Source organism: Crassostrea angulata, chromosome 10 (assembly GCF_025612915.1).
Source record: "Crassostrea angulata isolate pt1a10 chromosome 10, ASM2561291v2, whole genome shotgun sequence".
NCBI lineage: Eukaryota > Metazoa > Mollusca > Bivalvia > Ostreida > Ostreidae > Magallana > Magallana angulata.
This window is the reverse complement of record NC_069120.1, coordinates 50,907,023-50,933,593: the sequence shown is the minus strand read 5'-3', so window position 1 is coordinate 50,933,593 and position 26,571 is coordinate 50,907,023. Positions and strand designations below refer to the sequence as shown.

Here is a 26,571-nt window from a genome sequence, read left to right as displayed (position 1 = left end):
ATAGCCAGTGTCCGAAAGACACCATTCCAGCGAAGACAGAATTTCCAATTACTGAATTCGATAAAATGAATCTGCACCAAAAATGCAGGGATATCTATACAACTGCCCTCAAAGTGAAAAACGAAACTTCTTCGTTCTCGAAAAATGATCCGAGAAAAGTACTGGAAAATTTAGATTTGATTTTTAGGACTTTGGGAGATAGAATGAAATTGCTACAGGAAGACGCGACAAAAAGTGTTCATGACACAAAAGAAATGTGTCTTAACAATTGTACTGAATTTCAGGCAACTGCCGGTACAGTTTTGACAGATATCGGAAAACTTATGAAAGAGCTTTGTGAGGACACAGTAGATGTTGCCCGAATTGAAAAACTGGCTAAGGATTATAAAGATGAAGCAGACACCAAATTAAAAAATCTAGAAATGTGCGATATGAAATATCGCATTGGTTTGAGAATCGCCTGTCTTTTAGATCCAGAGAATATTGCGACCCTTCGACAGGCAATTTTGGAAAGCACGTTAGTCGAGAGCATTTTTCCACAAGTGATGAGCACAAAGTCAGGTATTCGATTTATCCAAACCTTAGAAACAAAAGTAAACATCTCTGAGAAAACGCCAGCAATAACCGGATGTACAGTGTTGTGTACAGGCACTATTGTGTTGATTGACAGTGCAAATTCTTCAATCAAACTTTTTTCAGAGAGTGGTTCCTTCCAAAATGAAATAAAGACAGACAGTCCTCCATTCGACATAGCACGTACAGAGTTAGGCATATGTGTGTCTTTTCCTCAGTTGTCGCAAATTCGTTTTTATACTGATCTTGCTTCCGTAATGGATGATAAATTAACGAGAATAAACATGAAAAATGGAAAATGTTTTGGTGTCGAATATGGAGGAGGAAAGCTGGTGGTTTCTTGTCAAACATCAGTGAGTGTATTGTTTGGTTTTCACAACTGGTGGTTTTGTGTGTTTAATAAAGACGGCGAACTTACGCAAGTTATTGAAAAAGACAAGCATGGAAATTCATTTGATATGAGGGAGGGATATTTTAGCTATTGTCCATACAGAGATCAAATATTGTTTTTAGCATCTAATGGAAAAGCAAAACAGTTTCAAATCACCGGGCCATCATGTTTGAAACACCTCAGCCTTCTTGATATTAAAAATTATAAAATGTCTACGTTGATTTTATCAGGAAAAACACTGATCGCGTGTCACAGGAAATACAAGTTTCTCCGAGCCAATAAGACAGTCATTCACCTTATGGGTTCTGGAAAGACTTGGGAGATGGAAAAAAAATTCAACGGGGAAAATTCTGGTCCAATAAGCTGTGATGTCAGATCCAGAACCATTGTTGTTTGTGAAAAACTTAAAATTTTGGATGACAGAAGCAAAACAGTTCACGTTTATAAGTTTTGACACCAAAGGGAGACCTAAATTGAAAGACCATTTTATTGTTCTGATAGTTAAAGTAGCATTAGCCAAAAACCGAGTGTTGAATACAAATGAAGCAATAACATTGAATTCCCATATTTCATATTTTATTAGTTTTGTGAATAAACTTTATATAATTTTGCGTTGTTTTCTGCTAATTAAAGGTGAATATAATTAAGTGTAATTATTATAACGTGCATGTGAATTTAGACCAACAGCGGATGATACCAGTGAGACTAAATACATGTAGATAACGTGAATGAATCACAGTCTTTATCTTTTTCAAGGCGCCGTAGAATATCTAGACAAGTAATAACTGTGCTTTTTAACGGTATGATCGGCGTGTAATACTGTTGATCAAATATGTTAATGTAGTGCGAAAGCGTTTAATTTACGGTACATGCAATTATGATATTAAACATGATAAATACGATACATTGCACCGTTGTGTTGATTTCCCAACTACATTATGTAGGAAAGCAAGAATAACTAAATCGTCGTGATTTGAATCATTACGTTTACTCTCAAGGCAAACGCATTAGAATAACGTGTTTAGTAATTTACATGTAGTTAAAGGTTTACATGAAGCTGTCATTGCATAGTAAATAGAGTAGTGCAAGGCGCAATGCGTGCGCAATTAGTAAAATCGATGGGTGCCTCATATGGCTGAAGCCGATCACAATAATCTTTTGCAATTGCAGTGTAGATAGTTAAATATATTGAAAGACAACCTGGCAGATGTCAGGCCGAGAAGTTGGGAATTTTGTTCATTCAGTCACTTCAAGGCATTTTACATATTGCCTTTTTAAATCAAAAATGAAAAATATTAAAAAATTAAGGATTTCTCTTTTGTAAAGTTCGACATATTTTAAACAGTATTTTTTGAAAAGTTTTTTTTTAAACAAACAAAACATGATTGTCAAAATGGTACGTTGATTTTTGTTTGGCCTTTTCGTGTAATCACAGCAAAGTGATTCCAGCTTGACGCTGTGTGAGCTTTCAGTTGCATTCTGTGTCATATAAACGAAAAGTATCATCTTAAGCAGCTAATTCGGCAAATCCGTATACTAGCACAATTTTGCAGAACTCGCTCCCTCCTCATATTCACATGACCAAGTCGTAAGCGTACAACTATAGAAAAAACGTGAATTGTTCAACGTTAACAGGACTGCGTTCAAGATTATAGCAGCTAGCCTAGTCGCTAGGTCGTAGATATCTAGGTCTATTGAACGAACCGGTCTAATGATCAGATTTGAAGTTGGAAATATTCAACGAAGTCGAATTACACGCGACATAATTTGTTAATTTCAAGAGGAAATATACATGTTTAAATTCATTATAACTTAAAGGATAAAAAAAAATATCACTAAATAACTAGATTTCATGTTTGTTACAAAGTGGTAACTAAGGTGGCCATCTTGAATTTGATGCTTATCATAAATTATTTAGGCTACGAATATCTACGTAGTGGCTAGGTTAGCTTACCATTCAACCACGTAGCCCTACGTAGCAGCTACGATCTTGAACGCAGCCGGGTTCGCCAGGCATAAACTCAGTCGTGCGAAATAACCATTGAAAGTACGTGATCTGTTCGATGTTTTGCTTAGCATGCGTACACTTAATCTACCAAGAAGGTGTTTAATAGCAATCAAAGAAAAAAAGGCACTCTGGTATTAAGATTTATTCATTTTTCATTATGGCACAAGTTCAAACTTATCACAATTGGTTCTACAAAGAGGTGATACAAAATGGACGCGATTCGTCCACCATTTTGATTGTGTGAGTGAGGTTCTGATTGTAGTGATGAACACCAATGACGTAAACCATTGCAAACAAGGCTACAAAATAATGATATAAACAGGATACAGCAAAAAACGGAGGTGTCTTCAGAATAGTCTTAATATTTGTGGTTCATGAAGCAGTCATTTTGCAGACATTTACTTGTATATATGTTAAATGAAACTTTTACTGCAAATTTGGGCGATAAGGCTTTTTTTGGTATGCAATTAGTTACCTTATTACAATAAAATCACTCAGAGTAGGAGATGAGGGTTATAGGGCCTACAGACTAGACTGATTGCTTAGATACAACACTCATTGAAACAAGGAAATAAAACACCTTAAATTTTATGAACTTTGGCACATTTTAAATTATCGATCAGTATATAACAATCGTTTCTCCATTAACCGAAGTAGTTGGGAGAACTTTCATAAACACTAGTCATTTAATTAGCTTCACAAATATTTGGTTTGATCGAAGGCGATGGGTATAGCGGCGTATTCTAGGTATGTGACAAAAATTGCTGTGTTTGATGATCACCTGGAATGTTGCTGGAGCACTATATCTGTGTCAATGAACATTAGCACCTACTGAAGTGGGCATCTAATAAATATTAACCTTCACTCAATGTCTGTCAAATGATACACAAATAGAACTCTCAATATTCTAAGGCACACTTGTAAAATAACAATGATTTGAATTGTTTATAATCAGCATTGAAAATGAACATAATAGGGTTCTGTTTAAAAAAAACTCAATGGTACAATTACATGCATTTTGTATATTAAAAACATGATTAAAACAATATAATAATCTTAATAAAATGACAAAGAAAAGATGAGAAAAACAAATAAACATTTTGATTAAGCCTTTCCCAGTCTGACCAGATTGGCTTTCATGCAGCAAAATGTGTCTATATCATAAACCATTAATATGGTAAAAGTATAAGTTAAACATTTCAAACTATCATATATACATAAATCATTGAGCGTTCAGCACACTATTACTTGGACCTGCCATTTGAAATAATATACTAGTATGCTCTCTCTCTCTCTCTCTCTCTCTCAATCAATCAATCAATCAAAATAGATAAAATGATATATACAAACTGTATAAATATACACCAATATACACCGATCACACTCAGAACAACTGATAAATTAATTAACACTTACAGGTTCTATATACACCTCACAATCAGGACAAGTCACTGATCAACTAAAAATTGCATTTTGTTGAACAAATTCTTGATTATTGCACCATTTGTATGCATACAAGTGCAGCGGTTATAAAGACTAATAGCTTTAATGGAAAGGTCCCGATTCCTTTCTGAACACAACAGTTTGCCCATTCTCTGTAGTACAAAGATGGGGTGATGAACAATTTCATATGCGTTGTCTTCCTCCATTTCTCTGGTCTACGGTCTCCTCTGAAGTCTTTTCTTGCCAAGTGAACACTTACACAAGACACCCACCAATAATACATTATATGGTGTCTGCATGTTTCAAGTCAATAACACTATAAATAAGATGGCACATTCCTTAAAACTCAACCTTGAAATAAAAGGAATGTGTCTGAAATGATGGTGAAATGTGGAGAATGAAAAACTTGGACACAAAAATCTACTTATCATAACAGTTTGTGAAGAATCAAAGAAATGATGCATGAAATGAGTAACACTGGGACATTTCTAGTCTCCCCTCTCTATCACATAGTTAACACACGCAATAAATATACATGTATGTATGAAATATTTTAACACCTTTTAAAATTGAAGACATTGATGTGTGACTAGTTCCCTCTTTGACTAGTTCATCACTTCACTGGTATCGAGACTTTGTATGGCACACTAGATCCCTGCCAAATTGTTCTGATGAGGCTTGAATCGTTAATGTGTAAATATTCCTAAATATCAACATCACAAACAGTGGGTGGTAAAATAGTTTGGTAATCCAATAATGCTCATCTTTATTCAAATATTTTGGTAATTGTGGCATTTTTTGGTATTAAGTTTCTTGGTATCACATCAGTTTCTTGGTATCACATCAGTTTCTTGGTATCCTATCCAGTTTCTTGGTATCCTATCCAGTTTCTTAGTATCCCATCTATTGATGGATCCTCCTCTAAGCTTGGTCAACTATGTCTTGGTCCGCCAGGTGCACTGTTTCAAGTTTGAGCAGTGCTGGGCTTTTCACCAACATTTTTTGGTTTTTCTGAAGACAAGTGTTCTGAGATACTGTCTGTAACACGGAATTATGGTACTCCGAGATAAACTTCAGAAGTAGGAATCTGAGTTGACATCGAATCCACTACTGGAGCTCCGCCCTCCTTCAGTGGATCCATTTTCTGAGGAGTCAGAGATGTTCAGTGGCTCGTCAGGCCAGAAGGATGGTAATAGGTCTGTTTCAGTCTGAAATGAATGAAATCAATGTAACCTCCAAAAAAAAATAGAAATTTTAAAGGAATAGACTTTTTAATACACAAACAGCATGTTTTCATTAAAATAACCAAAGAAATAAATATATTAGTTAATTACTGTAAACCTGGTATTATATGCCTGCGTATATGTCAAACACAAGCAATCTCTGTTTAAAGTTTAAAGGACTATATTCGGTATGGTCAAATATCTGCCCCAAATTTTAACTGATTTTTAAATACTATTGTATAAAAATCAAATCTTTAAAAATCATAGTACAGAGGATGCATATCATTTGCTCATTTGCTGTTTATCCATGACGTCACATAAATGACCCAATTCTCAAAAATTTGCTAACAAATGAAAATATTGTCATTTTTTTCTTTATATTTTGCATTCGGAATTATAGAGCGCAGGTCTGCTCAAGTACGAATTTAGCATATGTTTTTATTCATTAAATTATACACAACATACTAAAAAATGGTACTTGTGCAAGCCTGCGCTCAATGTTTCCCAGCCGAAAAATGGTCGGAAAGCACCCGTATTTTGCTACAAACCATCAATTTTACATTAATTTAAATTACATTGGTAAGACTATCTGCATGACGTCATCTCTACATTATGACGTTGCTGTAGTGAAAACCTTTCACACACTTATTTTCAATTTGATTTCAACTATCTTCCACCTTTTTTTAAAAGCTCTTTATTAATCTTTAATTTTGGGGGCAAGAAATGCATAATACCGCACATAATCCTTTATCATCCTGAACCTGTTGTTCTCCTCTGTTTGTTAAGGGAAATAATATGCCCACCTGATTTTCAAAATCAAATGTTTCTGATTTATAGCTTTCAATTAGACATTGCAGAATTAACGACACACTTATAATACTTATTTACAGTAATTCTTTGCTTCTCACGAGTCATTATAATCGATAGTTTATCAAATGTTCTCAAGTGAAGTACTTCATTAAAAGTGAGGGGACTATTACACGAAATTCATAAAACAAAAGGGATGAATGTAGTGAAAATAGTGTCATAAAAAAAAACTTAAAAGCTAAATCATATTGCAAAAACTGTATAAAATAATAAAATACTACAACATTGACCAAAGCGAAAACCCTCCCTCTAGAAATTTACAAATTAAAAGCAATAGTTTTTTTTTTATCAATAAAGGTGATCACAGCATGTTCACTATGTTGCAAATACATGTTACTTTAAAAAAATGTGTTTAAAATACTAATTGTTAGAAAATTAGAGAATATAAACTTATATCTATTATATATATGCAATAAATGCATTTTTGGGTAATACATTTACATCTTGGAATATAATGAAGTGGGTTACATTAAAATGAATAATATAAATCTATAGTATTAAAACTAAATACACAGCCTGAGTGCATCACAGGTTAGAGGAGTGGATCCCAAGCCTACACTGATAGAAGCGGCGGTGCAAATACAACTTAACAATGATACTACCTCGGGGTAAGAACTCTGATGCCAGCGAAATGGAGACATTACCGGACTCAGTTCCATGTCGGAGCCAGCAAGTGACAGACTGCTGGAGCGGCTGGAGGCGAAAGTCCGGTTTGTAAACACTGGAGCGGGGTGCACCGGCATCACCACCACAGGGTTCTGGCGGTATGGGTTAGCCTCATGTCGTAAACACTCCTTCTCATTTTTCCTATTTAATGTGACAAAAAATATACATGCAAATGTTAAAAACCTATTACCTTAATTACTACTCAGCAGTAAAATGGACTTCTGGCTATTTCAATCATCATCAAGCTATTTATTACATACCAGTAGTAAGCAAACATTAAGAAATTCAAGCAGAATTTAGATATTGACTTAATCAAAACATATTATTGAATAATTAATTAACATGATTAGACACAATTTGAGCTCAAACTTTAAAATTTTATTTGTCCATTTTTAGCCGGGCTCTGCTGAAAGCAGAGTCCTGGCTATAGGCAGGCAAATCGCCAATGTTACTATAAATAGCACAAGTAAACAAAAAACCAAACAGCGTCAAGATAAAGCTTCCGCTATACCAAATAGTTACAAAAAAGAGCCACGTTTTGTCAAAAGTATTGGCATTTTGTTTCTGGTTTTTTAAAATTTCCATGAACTACTTTGCTGCGCGATGAAGTAATGGGGATTGAATATATCTAATGCTTGTTGCAAAATTCAAGGCAGCAACTGTTGAACTTTTTTACTTCTACTAGACAGACATATTTTTTGTTTATAGCCGCTTACAAAATTTGGTCGCTCTCTGGTGCTTTGCCGACATTGAAAGCATGAGAGAGAGAGAGAGAGAGAGAGAGAGAGAGAGAGAGAGAGATATTCAGTCTTTACTACACAATATGCATTAAGACACACCAAAAGAGCCCGGCTCTCAGTACTTCAGTACTTTGATTAATGTTTAGAATGATTATAATAGGTATTTTTAATGCTTTGTCAAAATTCGAAAGTCAAAGATTAAGTTAAGTTATAAGCAAGATACAGAGTTTGAAATTCTTTGTTTTGTATTCAAAGCCCAAATCTTGTTATTGTTTACATATGTGTTGTACTGGTTTATGTTTCAATCAAATGTTGCTTTCTTCTATTGATAATATTATTTACAAACACATTGAATCACTTTACCTAGTTTGCCACACATCATTTTGTCAAAGAAATGGTAATTCCATACATACAAATATAAGACTCGAGCTTTGTTTACATAACAATGATTTCTGACCTCTGTATCTCTCTTATAACTTGATTTCTAACATTCTAATTTTGGTCAATCATTCAAAATGCACAAGTAAACCATTTTATATAAAAACAAGAGGCCCATGGGCCACATCGCTCACCTGAGGAACAATAGGTATGATAAAGTCAGCTTAATGGAGTTATAATACAAACAATCTGGACAATGTAGATCCTGTATAAATAAAATCCATTTTTCCCCCTTGGAACTCGGATAGCCCTGATTGCTGCCAATATTTACAAGAGCAGACTTTAATCACCGCTCCTGCACATATATAGGGACTCAACATTACGCAGGCAGGGATGACCGCACACCTACGCAACTCAACAGGTACCAACGTTTACGTAAGCAGGGATGACCGCACACTTGCTCCAACAGCTCAACCTAACGCAAGCAGGGAGTGCCGCACACTTGCGCTAGAAAGGCCTGAACACCAGCAGGGATGACCATACATTAGTGCTCCGCCGCAACCACCACTAATACAAGCAGGTATGACTGCACACTTGTATTAATGCGATACAGGGCAGGAATGACCACACACTTTGTGTCAAAGGTTAGAAAACACGTAGATTAGATAGAGCAGGGATGTTCACACACTCAATTTATCCATACCTGTTCAAGTTTAACCCCAAACAGTCGCTCATCATAATGCAATAGACACTGTCCCTATATATGTGCCGGCCTAAAATAATTCATAGTATCTAAAAATTGGAAATCAAAAATAAACAAACTAATCCGGCCTAACCCAAAACTTCTAGGGATCATGATTTTCACAACTTTGAATCTACACTACCTGAGGATACTTCCACACAAGTTTCAGCTTTCCTGGCTGATAAGTTTCTGAGAAGAAGATTTTTAAATATTTACTCTATATATTCCTATGTAAAACTTCGACCCCCCATTGTGGCCCCACCCTACCCCCGGGGGTCATGGATTCCACAACTTTGAATTTATACTATCTGAGGATGCTTCCACACAAGTTTCAGCTTTCCTGGCTGTTTAGTTTCTGAGAAGAAGATTTTTAAAGATTTACTCTATATATTCCTATGTAAAACTTCGACCCCCCATTGTGGCTCCACCCTACCCCGGGGGTCATGAATTTCACAACTTTGAATCTACACTACCTGAGGATGCTTCCACACAAGTTTCAGCTTTCCTGGCTGTTTAGTTTCTGAGAAGAAGATTTTTAAAGATTTACTCTGTATATTCCTATGTAAAACTTCGACCCCCCATTGTGGCCCCACCCTACCCTGGGGGTCACGAATTTCACAACTTTGAATCTACACTACCTGAGGATGCTTCCACACAAGTTTCAGCTTTCCTGGCTGTTTAGTTTCTGAGAAGAAGATTTTTAAAGATTTACTCTATATATTCCTATGTAAAACTTCGACCCCCCATTGTGGCCCCACCTTACACCCGGGGGTCATGAATTTCACAACTTTGAATCTACACTATCTGAGAATGCTTTCACACAAGTTTCAGCTTTCCTGGCTGTTTAGTTTCTGAGAAGAAGATTTTTAAAGATTTACTCTATATATTCCTATGTAAAACTTCGACTCCCCATTGTGGCCCCACCCTACCCCCGGGGGTCATGAATTTCACAACTTTGATTCTACACTACCTGAGGATGCTTCCACACAAGTTTCAGCTTTCCTGGCTTTCTGGTTCTTGAGAAGAAGATTTTTGAAAATTTCTCGAAATTTTTCATTAATTTCTATTATCTCCCCTTGAAAACGGGTGTGGCCCTTAATTTTCACAACTTTGAATCCCCTTTGCCTAAGGATGATTTGTGCCAAGTTTGGTTGAAATTGGCCTAGTAGTTCTTGAGAAGAAGTTGAAAATGTGAAAAGTTTACGGACAGACGGACGGACAGACGGACGGACAGACGGACGACAGACAAAATGTGATCAGAATAGCTCACTTGAGCTTTCAGCTCAGGTGAGCTAAAAATGGAAAAATAATTTTTTTATAAAAATCGTGTCCAAGACCATTTAAGTGTAGATGTCCTCAATATCATTGCAAAATTAATTTCAGATGTCTTTGAGACTGCAATAAGAGGAGACAAACCTGCAGCATATGACGAGAACCACTGCTACAATGAACAGAATGAACACTCCAGCCCCCACTGTGGACCCCACAATCAGACCAGTGTTGTCATCTGAAAATCAAAGTAAAGATACATGAGTAAATGTTTTTGTACAGGAGGATGTCAAGAAAAGGACTTTAATTTACCAATCAAGTTTGTTTTTTTAAAGTACTATTCAAGAAGAATAATGTTTTCAAAAACTACTGTAGGCAATGGTATGACTGTCAGTACATTTGAAAATTAAAGTTGGTTGTATAAGCAAGGAAATGAAATTGTTCATTCCTACCTGTTTGTATATTGACTTTTCTGTTAATCTCTACAAGTAAAAGAATATTTCATTGAATACAAAAAAGTACTTTTCATCAGTGTTACAAAATACTGTATGAAGTGATAAAGCTGTGGAAATGACAGTTGCCTGGCCCTATACCTGTACAGTTCCCACCATCTTCACGTGTGAATCCTTCCTTACAATCACACCTGTAGTACTCCGAGGTATCCCGACACACTTCATTCGGGCCACACTCTGCTACAGAGGTCTGACATTCGTTGACGTTTCCAACCACACAGTCAGAGGGGTGACGACTTCCCTCCAGTAGAGTGGTCCGACCGGTCGGACACCTCAGACACCGTGACTGACCACGGGCGGGCTGGTACTGACCTAGAGGACACAGGGTGCACTGGTTCTTGGAGGAGAACGACCCAGCAGGACACACAGCTACAAGAAAACAGCAAGAGGTATATATAGTATGTATCCTATGTCATACATAAAAAGTTTGCATATAATACTCAGGGTTGTCTCTAAAAATTAAAGTAGAAGGAGGAAATGAAAAAGTAGAAAGGGGTCTGGGGGTCTTGCTTATAGCTACATTGTGTTTGAAATGCAAAAATAGCCAGGTAATTAAGGCATTATAGGCTGGGGAATTCCCCGCCTCCCGGGTCTTAGAGACAACCCTGAATACTATTGATTACTTGTCCATTAAATGATTTAAAAAATACATGTATTAAATTTAAATAAGGAAAAAATTGTCCTTTATCTTTGAGTTTTTCAGAATAAATTATCTTAAAAATGTAATCATTAATTATTTTTATTAAACATAACAACTTAGAGACTTATAATGAAAGTTATGAAAACTGAACAGAGCAGACATGATGTGCTGAGCTTACTGATGTTACAATGGATGACTGAGGTGGCACCAGTGTCTGGTGTGGTGGTGCCGTAGGGACAGGACTGACAGGAGGCCTGGTCAGACTGAGCCTTGTAGAAGCCATGTCTACACAGTACACACACCCCACTGACAGACAGCTCCTGCCCCGCGAGGCATCCAGCTGTAAATTCAACAATACAAAGCTATGAAGTAAAATTAATGTTATCTTTCATAAATTAATTCTGCAGTTATCTTAATTATCTTATTGTAATTGAATGAAATCATCTAGATAATTCAAAATTATAATTTTAGAAATAAGGTAATGCATGGCACCAGCTACATACATCAACCTTCTAAAAAAACTGTTACTGAATTACATGTATGACAGTTATGCAATTAAGGCAGAAATGTAATAAAGTGAGATTTCAACTTTTCATTGTATCAGCTACAAACTAGCAATGATGTACATCGACTCTGTAACTACCGGTAAATCATTGCAGCCATGAAAATAAGGAAGAAATAGAAAAATCTAGGAAATATCAGCATGAATCAGCTCCCTACATGTACACTGGTCTGCTGAGGTGGCTCCCTCCTGGGCGGTCATCTGGCCGCTGGGACACGACCGACACATCCTCCGCCCCGAGGCTTCCTGGTAGTACCCCCGGGGACACTTCCTACACACATTGGTCACATCCTCCGCATACTGTCCAGCTGGGCACACAGCTATTGAAAAAATGAATGCATACATGTATATTGATTTTAATTAATGCAATGAAATTTATTATAGAATAATCGCCAGCAAAATACAAGACTGCTTGGTTTTGGAATTATGATATTGCAATACATAGCGCATGTCATGGCTAGAACCAAACATACTAAATCAATTAAAAAGTTGATTTCACAGGGAGTCCTTGATACTTACTGTAGCATTGTGAGATGTACTTTGCCCCTGGGTCTTGAGTAGTTTGACCCGGAGAACACGGGATGCAGTTAGTCTGACGTTCTTGGTCGTTATAAAAGCCGATTGGACACAACTCACATGTACTAGATGTTTGGTTGTGAAAGCTTCCCATGGCACAATTCACTGAAAATAAATGAAAAAAATATTTGAAAACCTTAAGTACAATATGATGAACTACTTTTCATTTTATTTCAGAAGCTTTTGTTAGTTTCCATGTACATGTATTCAGTTAAGAAGGTTTCTATCCATAGTTATTCACAAAAAAGGATGTAAACTAAGGTGCAACAATTTTCTTTGTTAATTCACATTTTTACATCTTCCTTCTTACTTACTCATTATATAACATGTATTATAATTAACACCTTTTATGTTTAAACATATACTGGGCCTTTGTATAGAAGCAGTAGTTACCACAGTATTCCGTGCTGTCCATGCGTTTCAGCATCTGTCCTTCCATACAGTTACACTGTGTGGTGACGATCACAGAGTCATTCTTGGCAACAAAACCATCAGTGTTAAACTCGCCTTTCTTCACGTAGGTCTTAATACTGTCCAATGGCTGCAGACTTGTTGTCTCCAAAGACGTCCTAATACAAAATTTAGTCTTAGATAAAACTTTAAAAAAAAATGCTTAGAGAAATCAATGAACACAAAGCATTGTCCAAATTTTTTCTGGTTTATCACTGCATCTATACCTATGTTTTTTTAACAAATATTTCATTATGGCATATATGATATAGCAGCAGGCATTGCCAACACAAGTCATCTCTATAAACTCACTTGTTTACAGGGAAATTGAATCGGACGAGGTATGAGTTGTCTGGAACCTGTCTACGCTTCCTGCGGGAACTGATGTCTCCGGAGCAGTGGATCTTGACGATCATGTTACAGCCTTGACCCGGACACAGTCCAAACTCACGGTTCCATTTGGCCATGGTTTGACTGAAGATCTGCTTCAGTCTCTGTGTCAGATCATCTGTACATTCAGGGCCGTCAAAACTAATGGTCCCCGTCACTCCCGCAGCAGGTGGGGAGAACGCTAAAAATAGAAACAGCATGGGGGACTGAATAATAATATAACAGTAGAATTTTCAGGTCAAGATCTAAAACTCTGACAGATTTTTATAAGACACTTTGTACTGTAAATAAGCTCTCTAAATCATCCACAACAAATTTGCAACAAATCAAATAGTTTGTGGGCGATACCTCTATGATTGCTGTAAGGTCATCAAACAGCTTGACCCCTGACTTACCAGCACAAGCAGGGAAGGTGAAGTTGTCTCCTCTGGGTGGGTCCCACAGTCCGGAGAGGCCACACTGGTAGGACTGGGGGACAGGTTCACTAAAGGTGTGGGTGTGGGGGTCCTCACAGGACAACCAGCAGTACCTACGACTCCCTGAACTCCAGCAGCTGTGATTTACCCCTTCTGGGACCTCTGGTATTTCACAATCAAAGGCTACAAAAAACAAAGTCAACATAAAATAAGAATTGAATTCAGGATTGCATTAAAGTATGAATGATGGCACTTCATGATAGGATTTTTATTATAACTGCATTTGAAAGGCTTCCTGTACTCTGAATACAGTAAAATCCCATTAATGTTAACTAATGTAACTGAGAAATTCACTGCATCTACAGTAAAATCAGAGGTGATTCAAGCAGTACTTACGAGTGACAGCAACATGGAAGCTACAGTTAGCAGTGTTGTTGGCAGCATCAAAGGCAACATAAGTGATGGCATATTCCCCATAGGCCAGGACTTCACCTAAAACAAAAGAAATGTGCAAATGTAATAACAATAAGTTTTGTACTCATAATGGAACAGAAAGAGATTATCTTAAAAGTTAAAAAATTATGACAAATCTAATTTACTGTAAAAAGGTCAATGTTCATTTACCTGGTCGGTGAGTTTGGAACACATTGATTACTCCAACATCATCCGAGAAAATCGGCTCTGTCCAGTTAACTTGGCTCAGTCTGCTCTGACTGACCACACGGAAATCCCCGGGGCAGCCATGGACTGTGGGGGGATTCTTGTCCACCCTGATGCTGCAGTCATATCCTTTATAGCCCGGTGGACAGCGCTCTCCCCCACAGGCCGAGGGTTCGATCACCTCCAGGTCCCCCCTGATGTTGGCTAGCAGCTCCAGCCAGGTGTGTGTGAAGCCTGTCCCGGGGAGACAGGTCTTGGACAAACTTGAGATGTAGGTCTCCCCTATTTGTTCTGGGAACACCAGTAGTTGGCTGACCTCTCCATAAAACTGGACCTGACCGGGCTCCTGACGTAATGGCTGGCCAAGTAATATCCTCACCCTGGGGGAAACAATCACACTGAGTCAGAAGCTCATACAGTAAAACACGGTTCTAATGAAGTGCAAGGGAAGGGGCAATTTTGCTTCATTATAAGCATAGTTCATAATAGCCATCAAGTTTACAACATGAAATAAAGTCAAAGCAAATGAAAATTATTTCCCTGTAAGCATCAAATCATTAAAAGCGTATTCATTGTACGGTAACTGTGTTTTGCTGTATATTTACTTATAAATAATGTCACATTAAATTTTTGGATTATATAAAGTAAACATTAGGTTGCTGGATTCTGGCGGCACTGTACTAACCGACTAGGCAAGCTCATCTGGTTGTCACTTTTTATCTTGGAGCCATTAAAATAGAGCGACCATGAGTTGGAATTTTTCTTGCTCCAAGTAAAGCACACATGGTTCCAGTGGCCATTGTTCAGGCTAGAGGGTCCAAACCAAGTCTTGCTGTTATAGGTCACTGAATAGTTCTTCTCTTGAATCTCCAAAATTTCATGTGTGTCATTTCTGAACAAAAAAGTACTTCAATCAGTTTAATCAATATATCTATATCTGCAAGTCATGCTATTGACTGATAAAAAAAAATTCCAACAAATCACTAAAAATTCCATGGTTTTGCATTTATTTCACTCAAAATGAAAATGGCAAATTGATCTTTGAACTTCCTTACACTGCTAGGGTGAGAATGTTTTTATTTTGGCCGGCTTTGAAGGACCGCACCCACAAGCAGACAGACATTTCATTCTCCACAGAGATCCAGGCAGAACTAGATGATCCGTTCAAGCCGTGGAAAAACAGGTCAAAATCAGACGATTTCACTGAAAGCAACAAAAATTTAAAAACCTGATAATTGTTCATAATTTAAAATCTTTTGGTTTCCTCAAACAGAATGTATTATATTATGATCTTAAATCAAATACTGTGCAAAACAAAAGTCAAATTTCACTGGCAGTGGAGTTATGTACTACACATAGGTGGACTTCAAACAAAATGCATAGTTTATGAAGTTTATATTTATTATTTAACAACAAATTTCAAATCTTCCTTTGTTTACCTTTTCCACAATCAAATCCAGTATATTGTTGTGTGCAGAGACAGGTTCCGTTTCTACAGGTTGCACCATTTTGACAGATGTTCTGATGAAGGCAGGGGTCTGACTGGACGTCACACCTCCTCCCTGTGAACCCCGTGGTACAGCTACAGTTGAACCCTTTCTCACCGTCCGTACAGGAGCCACCATTCTGACAGGGACCCGACTCACACGTGATGATGTCTTCTGAACAGTTGTGGCCAGTATAACCTACAATTTTACAATAAATTGAGCAAAGGCATTTGGAACAACTATATCCATTCATATTAAATTAATATGTGAAGAGCATTTAAAACAAGAGTCCCAGGGGCCACATTGCTCACCTGAGCAACAATAGCCATAACTCTGATTAAATCAGCATTACAGTATCTAATTCAAAATATCTTGACAATTTAGTAGGGTAGATCTTGCACAAAAAGTTAAAAAATCTTCCTATGTTTATCCACATATTTATATGTTAAAATCTAAGCCACTTTTGTGGTTTCAGTATTTGTGAGAAGATTTTTCTCTATTCCTATCTAAAAATCCCCCCATTTGTGGCCCCACCATCTTTCGGGAACTTTAATTAAAAATTGTATTCCAATCTTGTTGATACTCATACATGTACAGAAAATCTTGAACTCTGTCTGTTTCAAGGGCAAAGCTACTCACCAGTGTCACAGATACAGAGGTAGCCATGAAGGCCCGATTCCATGCACGTCCCTCCATTTTGGCAAGGGAGAGAACTACAGTGTTTAAGTTGTTCCGTACAGTCACTGCCTGTGAATCCCGGCGGGCAGCTAAAGACAGGAAAAAGGTCAACATTAAATAAACATCAACCATGAAAAGTATTCTTCAAGAAAATGCTGTTATCTCTAATCTTGAAAGTACAGTAAAACTTGGTTATAGCGAAGTCCGAAGGACCAATGGATTTACTTCGTTATATCCGTAATTTGTTATATTCGTATAACGAATTTGTAATAATAACTATAGCGAATTCACAGCATACATGTTTTCTTTTGCAAGACTACAATTTTTGCTTATTGAATGATGCTTAAAATAAAATTACATTCCTTTGATACCTTCAATAATCAGATTAAGAACTGAAAAATTTACATGAAAATAAATTCATTCAAACTATTATGTTAAATGGTAGAGCAAACTTTTTAAACTGTAAGGAACTTCGTTATAAAAGTGTTAAATTTCGTTATTATTCACCTCTACGGAACTCAAAATCTGTTCGCTATATCCGTAAATTCATTATATCGGAATTCGTTATAACCCTAAAATTTTGCAAATATTTGATAAGAAATCGCGATATCTGAGAATTTGCTATATCCGTGTTCGTACTAAACGAGTTTTACTGTAAAAAACTTCAATATCTAAATGAAATAATGCATAATGCATGCATATTTCTTGAGCACAAAAACAAAATCGAGAAAGTATTGTTTTTGTATCAAACACTCATGAAATAATGATTGTCACATCAAAACCAAATAGGAACTACCAACCTGCAGGCAAATCCATTGAGAAGATCTAGACAGGTGCCCCCATTTATGCATGGATTAGGGTGGCAGTCATTGACATTGACATCACAGGTCTTGTTGGTGTAGCCCTGGGGACAGGTACAGGTAAACCCATTCACCTGGTCTACACAGACCCCTCCATTTAGACAGGGCTGGCTGTCACACTCATCTATCTCCACCTGTATTAAAGGATAATCATATTAGTGAATCAAATATGTACAGTGTTTTCCTTACCTGACAGTAGGGCCCAGTGAATCATACCTGTACAGTGTTTTCCTTATCTGACAGTAGGGTCCAGTGAATCATACGTGTATTGTGTTTTCTTTACCTGACAGTAGGGCCCGGTGAATCCTGCCACACAGTCACACCTCTCTGCTTCAGTGTTACAGGTACCTCCGTTCTGACATGGCTGGGGACAGCTGTGGATTCTTGTCTGACACCATTTTCCTACAACAGGAAAATCAAGCTCAGTATAACTCAATACATACAGTGTATGCTAGATGTAGTAAATATTCATTTGGACACAAAGTCAGTTTAGGTACAGAGTATCCCCTTGTTAAATGCATGTTTATCCATTCTCTTATTAAATAAATGTGAGTCAATGCCCTTATTAATGTCCATTTACCCTCTTTACAGGTTGATTATCTGGTTTTTTTAAATGCTCATTTACCAAGCCACTCATAAAATTTATGCCTACCCACCCCACAGTAAGTAAATAATGAATTAGGAAGCCCTGAATTGGATATGGGTTCTTTAAATGGACCTAGGATAAGCCAGGAAAACCTCTGATACACGACTACCCACTCCCCACAGTAAGTACATTCTTACCTGTCCATCCTTCCCTACAGACACAGCTGTAGTCATTGTTCCCATCAATACAGTCCACGGCGGTGGTCAAGTTACAAGGAAATGGGGAGCATTCATCTTTATTGATTTCACACCTCTTTCCCTCAAACCCTGCAACAGTTAGAGCATTAAACAATAATCAGAAGCACAAAGGAATAAAGAATAACTGAAAGGGAATAATTCTATACTGTATAGAGGGTCATTTTTGCCCTGGGCTATTTTTGCACTTCTGCACTTGCAAACGGTTTTGCTCCTGTCTGAATTTGTCCAGAGACAGTTAGAAACAGATTCTCTTTATCATAAAGTTGACATAGTTTTTAAAAGATAGTTTTGAATTTGTCTGGCCTTTAATTCACTTGCTAACAACATGGGAAAAAGGGGCAAAAATGAATCAAGGGCAAATATTTTTTGAATACAGTATTACAAATATTTGGTACATTGATCAGAAGAGAATGGGTTGAAAATGAATGTTGCATAAAATTTAGTTGACCTCTTGAAGTACAATCACATGTTTAGTATAAGGTACCATTATCTGATATGCTATCGTCTAATACCCAGTCACTACTAGACTATTAGAGGAAGGTTTCCAAACAAGACAAAAATCTAACATAAATGCTTATTGCCTAAGATGCCAGGTATGGTTTTAACGTTGACACGGTACATGATGTATACAATCTTCATGTAACTTCTGTATTAAGTTAATCACAATAGATAATGTTGGTCGCTCTCATGAAAGGCAGAACAAATAATTGAACATGAACATCTACATCTGAGCATGTTCAGTAAGAGACCTACCTGGGGGGCATGCACATCTGAAGTCATTTTTCCCTGGGATACAGCTAGCGTTGTTCATGCAGGGGTTGGCTGAACACTCATCCAAGTTGTTGTTGCAGTATTTCCCAGTGAATCCAGGCTGCAATATGTAATAACATTCTATAGCTAGATCACGGTAAAAAGTGACATTTTAAAGAACTTTGCATGTACATCATATTCACATTTCACAAGAGTATTTGAGAATAAATGGTCTTAAAGCCATTAAATATAACCATTTCACAGCAAGGCTTTGACAAACAAGTTTGTATTTGCAAAATATGTGCACTGATACATGGGTAAAATGTTCTTGATTATTCTTATTTATTTGACAAATAAATAAAACCACTGCATGGATTTTCTTACCATGCAGACACAGGTGAAGTTGTCGATGCCATCAATACAGTCTCCATTCTCTCCACAGAAACTGTGCTGACATTCATCCACCAGGGCCTCACACTCTGACCCAGTGTATCCTTCAAAAAACCCAACATTTAACTCACAGATAAAGAAATACAGAGATGCAAAATCTCAATATTTAATATACATAATATTATATAAAATATATATGGAAATCATAACTTCTAGAGAACATCCAAATCAAGCCACAAAAAAAACTATTAAAGATCCCATGATAGTAAGACAAGGAACACCTGCCTACGGGTGAGAGGTAGTTACCTGGGAGACAGGAACACTTGCCGCTGACCGGGTGCTTGACCCCGTTATTGAAGCAGGTACTGACTGTGTCCGACTCTTTGGACGTACAGTTGATTCCTGAATAGCCAGTCTCCTGTGAAGAGAGTGAACGTCCTTCATAAAACCCAATACAAAAATTGGAAAGCTTGTCATTATGATATAGTTGATAACTAGAACTGGGAAATCTTACCGAACAATCACACTGGTATTGACCAATCAAATCAATGCATCTACCTCCATGGAGACATGGATTGGATGAGCACTCATCAATGTCAATGGAGCAACTGTAACACAAAAGTATATCAATGAAACATTTTGACAACAGTCAGGATTTTTAAAATGGTTTCTAGCTGTTGCCTGTAGTTTATTTACCTTGGTCCTGTGAATCCTTCATAACAGTTACATTGATATTCCCCCTCATTCAGTCTACAAGTTCCATGGACACAGGAGCAATGGGACAGGGGGGACTCGCAGAAGTCACCGGTGTAACCTTCAACAACAAAAATACAATTTCATATAAGTCATATCTACAGCCAGATACCTGAATAAATTAATGCAATGATCTATCTTTCATGCTATTACACTTTGTGATGGGTGGGTGGGGTTGTAGTAACTGATCATGCTATTACACTTGGTGATGGGTGGGTGGGGGTGTAGTAACTGATCATGCTATTACACTTGGTGATGGGTGGGTGGGGGTGAAGTAACTGATCATGCAATTAAACTTTGTGATGGGTGGGTGGGGGTGTAGTAACTGATCATGCAATTAAACTTTGTGATGGGTGGGTGGGGGTGTAGTAACTGATCATGCTATTACACTTGGTGATGGGTGGGTGGGGGTGAAGTAACTGATCATGCTATTACACTTGGTGATGGGTGGGTGGGGGTGTAGTAACTGATCATGCTATTACACTTTGTAATGGGTGGGTGGGGGTGTAGTAACTGATCATGCTATTACACTTTGTGATGGGTGGGTGGGGGGAAGTTACTGATCATGCTATTACACTTTGTGATGGGTGGGTAGGGGTGAAGTAACTGATCATGCTATTACACTTTGTAATTGGTGGGTCGGGGTGTAGTAACTGATCATGCTATTACACTTTGGGATGGGTGGGTGGGGGTGTAGTAACTGATCATGCAATTACACTTTGTGATGGGTGGGTGGGGGTGTAGTAGCTGATCATGCTATTACAATTTGTGATGGGTGGGTGGGGGTGAAGTAACTGACCTGTTGGGCACAGGCAGACAGGGCTGTTGTTCTGGACACTACATGTCCCTCCATTAAGACAAGGCTCTCTGTCACACACATTGTAGCTATCCTCACAGTGATAGCCTGAAACACACAGAAATACACATATGAGAGATGATCGAAAAACTTTTAATAACTTACACATATCAGAGTCATCTAAGATTGTAATCTAGTCTTACCGTGGTACCCCTGAGAACAAACACAGCTGTACCAATTGTTCTGCAGGTCTGACTGACACATCCCTCCATTCTGACAAGGTGAGGGATTCTTGTCACAGAAATCAACCACTGAAATGATTATCAATTGTACATCATTAATAAACTTCAGATTTTTGGAAGTAGTGAATGCAGCCATCATTTAATCACATTCCTAATAGCTTTTATTTCAACCTGTTAGTACCTGTTAATACTATTTTTGCTTGGCTTCAAAGTTATGACTAAGTCTCTTAGTTTTTAGCATAGACAAATATGTTAAGCACAAACACATGTGAAACAAAGTGGTTACCTTGACAATCTGATGAGCTGGATTTTCCCACACCGTCTGTCACCAGGCCCTGAGGACAGAGGGTACAATTGGTGGACATCTCTGAGCTGGAAAAGTGGTTCCACGGACAGTTCAAGCAAGGTTCCAGCCCTGTGTCACTGTACTGTCCCGCAGGACACTTCGCTAAAACACAAATATTGCTTTACACTAACAGTATTTGTACCCTTTGAAAAAAGTTACTCATTTATGAACAGTATATGTCACACTTATATAAAACATGTATTTGTGCCAAACTTGGTGCAAAGAAAATAAGCAAATATATATGCAGCATTGAAAAATACATTGGGTATACATGTGTTTACCTTGGGTATACATGTGTTTACTTGGTAAATCCTTTTTAATGGTAAAATAAGTTCTTGGTGAGACTTGAGATCCACCAGATTACTTACTTTTGCACTGTGCTGAGCTGACGGCCCCGGATTTCTCAGTGGACATCCAATTACTACATGCTACACAGGACCTGGCCCGTTGCTGGTTGGTGTATTCACCCCGAGGACACCTAATACAGGGCTGTAGTCCGTTCTCAGAGTATTCTCCTGGCTGACAGGGCTCTGAAAGTTGGAATCAAAGCTGTCATTGATCTAACATCTATACAAATGTAAAGTACATAAACCTGATACAGTCTGCAAAAAACTTTGAGATCCATCTGACATTTTAACACAGTCATATACATGTAAATGCAAATAACTGATGTGTTCTAGCTGAGGATGGATGAACAGTACAGTTATCTCTGAGGCAGTTATCTCTGAGGCTGGGTATAAGATATACACAGTTATCTCTGAGGTTGGGTTTAAGATGTATACAGTACAGATATCTCTGAGGCCGGGAATGGCTGGACTTACTGAGACATGAAGTGGTGTTTGGGTCTGAGTCACACAGCTTACAGTCCCACGGGATTAAGATCCCACTCTCCAGGCTGGGACAACGATCACACGATTGGCTGCTCTGGTTGGCATAGTAACCAAGATCACATTGATCTGCAGAATAAAAAAAATCACCATAAGTGTTGTCTCACATGCACAAAAAACTACAACCAGATGCTGACTCTATATCTTCTGCACCATAATGTTAGATTATTAGGCAAGGATAGAAACATTGCATGAGCTTTATAAAATAAAACTGAAGTTGCACACTTACTACAAATTGGGTCGGTCTTGTTGAGCACACTGTCTACGGGGCATTCAATGGCTTGTCGTGAAGCGGTCAGGGTGATGTTCACCTCCCCACAGTCTGAGTATTGGGGGTAGGAACCAGTCTGATATTTCTGCACCAGCTGTTGGGTAAAGTTGTCCATGCACTGGAAAAATATCTGTCGGTGGACATTTAACTGGATCACGAGAACTTGTATCACAAGGGAGTCCTGTAACAACCAATCATCTTTCAGAATATTTGGCAACATCCAAATTAATGCCAAAGACAATGGAAAACAACCGTAAGTGTCCCTAACGTATCAACAGTTATTATAAGACTTATGGTACATTTACTTCCAATCCAAAGTATCAACAACTAATACCAGTTAATCAAGATTTTAATCTAAGCCAATAACAATAATAAAGTCTTACTGTATAACTATCTACAGTATAAAATAGGAATTTAATAAGGACCAAAGGACTGTATTCCTGAGAAGTAGGTATGGAATTATTATATGGATAATTCATTAAAACTCTGAAGTTGACTTTTAATTCACCAAGTTTTCAATATTATTGAGTATTTGGTGTTTTTGTCTTGTTTCTTTATCCATTAGTTTGATTAGTTTTCAAATATTTGTCGGAATTATTGAGGGAGGATGTGCCACTTTTCAACAAATGAGAATGCATTGTTGGACAGTAAGGTGGGTTTATAAAGACCAGAAGATTAGATACTTTACAATATCAAACACTTGTTGCCCAATCCTATCATCTATCAGGATAGATATTTGATCTATCAGAACTGTTGTCAGTTCTTTTCCATGACATAACTGTGGTACTATATATCGTGATATCGATATCAATGAAGGCAGGTTTTTTTTTGTGAATTCTGCCTCTTACATTCCTTTTCAGGAATTTACATTGAATATGACAAGAGATGAATGTTACAGACAATATGCAAATGCTGAAAGAAAATGGTTACAAAGCACCCAAGTCAGTTAGTACAGAAGACAGTATCATGGCAAATATACAATGAACAGGCTACTCATCCAACAGACTACAGAATGTCTATAGAATGTCTACAGAATGTCTACAGAGGTATGCTGTCCAGTCCTCAGATCAGACTTAAACATTTCCAGAGAATGATGTTCCCACCTATCCATCAACTAAGACGTACACTGTGTCTGTTTTACCAAAATATGATACAATGGCCAGAAAGCATACCTCTATATATAACATTGACTCTATGTAACAAAGACTCTATATAACACAGACTTACAGTTACTCATATCTCTCTCGTTTACTTGAATTGCATGCTCTCCATATCATTTCTTGATATTACCAAACATTTTTAGTAAGCAGATACTCTTGAGAGTTTTTCCGAGAATGAAAATTAAACAAACAAAATACCATTAAAAATAAACAAAAAACCCCAGAGACCTGAGTAATTCAATAAACATTCACATGATACTTTGTTAGAATACCAATCTATTAGATAAAACATATATTATTCAAATACATGTAGGAATAATACTTGTAGGTTATCAAGGAATATTGTTATACGTTCGTTCCCATGGCTTTGCAATATTGCAGATATCTAGTGTCTATGACACTTCATACAGTTGTATTATGCAATCTACAAAGTGTCCATATTTAATATATGATATTTGATCTGCATCAACATCAGTCAATTCAATTAAATACAGTCAAGGACCCACTAAAATCTGTCTGCCTGTATAGTTCTAAGCCTTGTTTTTTCACTATATAAACATTTTTTTTAAACTTTAAAAAATCATTTTTTTCAGTAACAATTATAACCCACTTTTCATATTTATGAATAAGAAGAAATATCTTTTGTGTTTTTTTTTTCAACTCAAATGTAAGTATTAGATCATCAAAACCTGGATCTGTTAAAAAAGAACTAATACAAACAAAGCCCTATATTCATGACAACTGTGCTGAAATGAATAAAACATAATACTAATCTTTGATCAAGGCTGCTACGCACCCTCTACCAGCCAGTAACCTAGTTATCAGAGAGTGTGTACAGACAAGATCCCGCCCCTGGTGTAGACCACCGCTGACTCAGGGTCTGTGGTGACAAGGTGTTTGACTGTTGGACAGTGAGTGTGTTATAAGCATTGTTTGTTATTAAGGCAGATTACTACGATTCAGTGCTCATATATATATATACCTCCTTGATAACTTTTCCCTTGTTTGTACGTTTTTCAGTAACGTGAAGAGTATAGAGGAATGATTGGTCACCCTTAAAACAACAGAAATCAAAAACATGCCGTGAATTTGCTACTTACATTGTCCATCTATGCATTAAAAAAATAAATATAATAGTGATAAATGCATCATCAATTTTATGTGATGCCCATAATAGAATCAATTCAAAGTTGATACATGTATTCGGTTTGCATATATGTTTTGAACATAGATCAGAAGACCATTCTTACACATTGCTGATTTATTTACTTGATAATCAAAGCAATCCTGACCAACCACTTTAACTTTGGTGATTATTAAGTTATTTATGGTGTGATTTTAGTACAGCATGTTAAAACTCACAACATATAAAAAGAAGCTAGTTATCAAACGTAATATGCCAAAGGCCACAATGGAAAAACCAAAATAAAATCAAAACCAAAATGTCCCCTCCCAAATGAACAGATTCATTGGGTTAGTGCTATTAAAGGGGAAACTAGTTCACTTTTGACAAATATTTCTGAAAGCAATACATACACAAAAAAAACAAGTTAATTGTACCAATACCAATTCTATGTGAAATCAATAAAAGGTGGGCGTATCTTATTATCTAAATCTTCATTCCTGGATTCTATTAGGGCTTTCAGTTTATTGTTAAGAATAAAGAAAGCAATTTAAAAATTATGGTCCAAGGGGTCACTTTTTGACTCCCTATAGGGTTTTAAAAGGCCTGAAGATCACAACTTTTTTAAAATTCAATTTTTATTTTGAAAGAGTTATCACGCTTTGCTCTAAGAATTAATGTAGAGCATAAAAATACTGTAGGCATACCAAGTTGTGTGTATGAGGAATGAATACTTACTTTAAAATGATTTTTTGAAAATATTCTTCTGGAAATTAGAAGTGTAGCTACTTGTTAATTTTTGAATTTATCTTTCTTTTGACACTGCACTACTCATAAGTTCCTATCTATGCAACTGGTTATACCAAGGCGTTCAGAATTTTGGAAATAGGTTGGAGATGAATTTTTTTGACATTTTATATAAAAAAGGGAAAACGGGGCTGTCGAAAAGCCCTTACTTTTTGTTGAAGACAAAAAAAGTTCTAGTTAATGTTAAAATTATTTAATTATTGCAATTTTATGAAAACCATTCCACCCGTACAAAAACAATCAATCCCCTGCTTAGCCCAATCTCTTACCTGCGTTACATTGGCCTGAATTTCATAACCTAGATACAGCTCGGCATTCTTGATGCAAGTGTTGTTGGCAATTCTCAGAACATCATTGTAGATCAACATGGATACATTTTTCCTACATGAATCACTCGGAATATCCAAAGAGTAGGAAAAGTTCAAGGCTACCATTCCATTTGCATTCACATCACCTCCTACAACAAGCATTAAAGAAATCTAATTATAAATCACATAGTCACAAGTCACAACTTCAAATTTTCCGAGCTCAAAATTCGTCTCTGACCAAAAAGTATTCTTAAAATAAATGTAGTGGTACTAAGGCATTGTAAACATGTCATCTACTATTTTACTGCAATATTTGTCAACCAAAAAGCAACAAAAAAGAACAATTCACTGTTCATTTATGGAA

General features: G+C 37.0%; 1 protein-coding gene across 7 annotated transcripts in view; it reads right to left on the bottom strand.

Moving 5' to 3' along the window:
* Positions 1-3,099: 3,099 nt before the first annotated feature.
* LOC128164522 (uncharacterized) overlaps positions 3,100-26,571 on the bottom strand; it is a 63,122-nt gene continuing 39,650 nt past the window's right edge. For 5 of the 7 annotated variants that reach the window (XR_008240951.1, XR_008240952.1, XR_008240953.1 and 2 more), the window contains 30 exons: positions 26,169-26,356; positions 24,952-25,023; positions 22,768-22,990; positions 22,473-22,607; positions 22,020-22,181; positions 21,592-21,753; positions 21,267-21,374; positions 21,067-21,171; positions 20,211-20,328; positions 20,029-20,122; positions 19,821-19,932; positions 19,509-19,618; positions 19,128-19,245; positions 18,315-18,443; positions 17,815-17,933; positions 17,472-17,665; positions 16,633-16,760; positions 15,946-16,191; positions 15,562-15,709; positions 15,192-15,398; positions 14,471-14,886; positions 14,243-14,338; positions 13,826-14,029; positions 13,353-13,611; positions 12,984-13,159; positions 12,534-12,695; positions 12,173-12,334; positions 11,631-11,792; positions 10,753-11,181; positions 10,447-10,538 (listed from right to left, as the gene is read on the bottom strand). Coding sequence is in view for 1 of the 7 variants with exons in the window: in XM_052828427.1 (XP_052684387.1) it covers positions 5,489-5,623; positions 7,108-7,312; positions 10,448-10,538; positions 10,753-10,782; positions 10,894-11,181; positions 11,631-11,792; positions 12,173-12,334; positions 12,534-12,695; positions 12,984-13,159; positions 13,353-13,611; positions 13,826-14,029; positions 14,243-14,338; positions 14,471-14,886; positions 15,192-15,398; positions 15,562-15,709; positions 15,946-16,191; positions 16,633-16,760; positions 17,472-17,665; positions 17,815-17,933; positions 18,315-18,443; positions 19,128-19,245; positions 19,509-19,618; positions 19,821-19,932; positions 20,029-20,122; positions 20,211-20,328; positions 21,067-21,171; positions 21,267-21,374; positions 21,592-21,753; positions 22,020-22,181; positions 22,473-22,607; positions 22,768-22,990; positions 24,952-25,023; positions 26,169-26,356 (5,264 nt within the window). In the remaining 6 variants the exon portion in view is untranslated. Of the gene's footprint in view, positions 5,624-7,107; positions 7,313-10,446; positions 10,539-10,752; positions 11,182-11,630; positions 11,793-12,172; positions 12,335-12,533; positions 12,696-12,983; positions 13,160-13,352; positions 13,612-13,825; positions 14,030-14,242; positions 14,339-14,470; positions 14,887-15,191; positions 15,399-15,561; positions 15,710-15,945; positions 16,192-16,632; positions 16,761-17,471; positions 17,666-17,814; positions 17,934-18,314; positions 18,444-19,127; positions 19,246-19,508; positions 19,619-19,820; positions 19,933-20,028; positions 20,123-20,210; positions 20,329-21,066; positions 21,172-21,266; positions 21,375-21,591; positions 21,754-22,019; positions 22,182-22,472; positions 22,608-22,767; positions 22,991-24,951; positions 25,024-26,168; positions 26,357-26,571 lie in introns of those variants that run through there. The other 2 variants (XM_052828427.1, XR_008240955.1) reach the window with 2 other exon arrangements.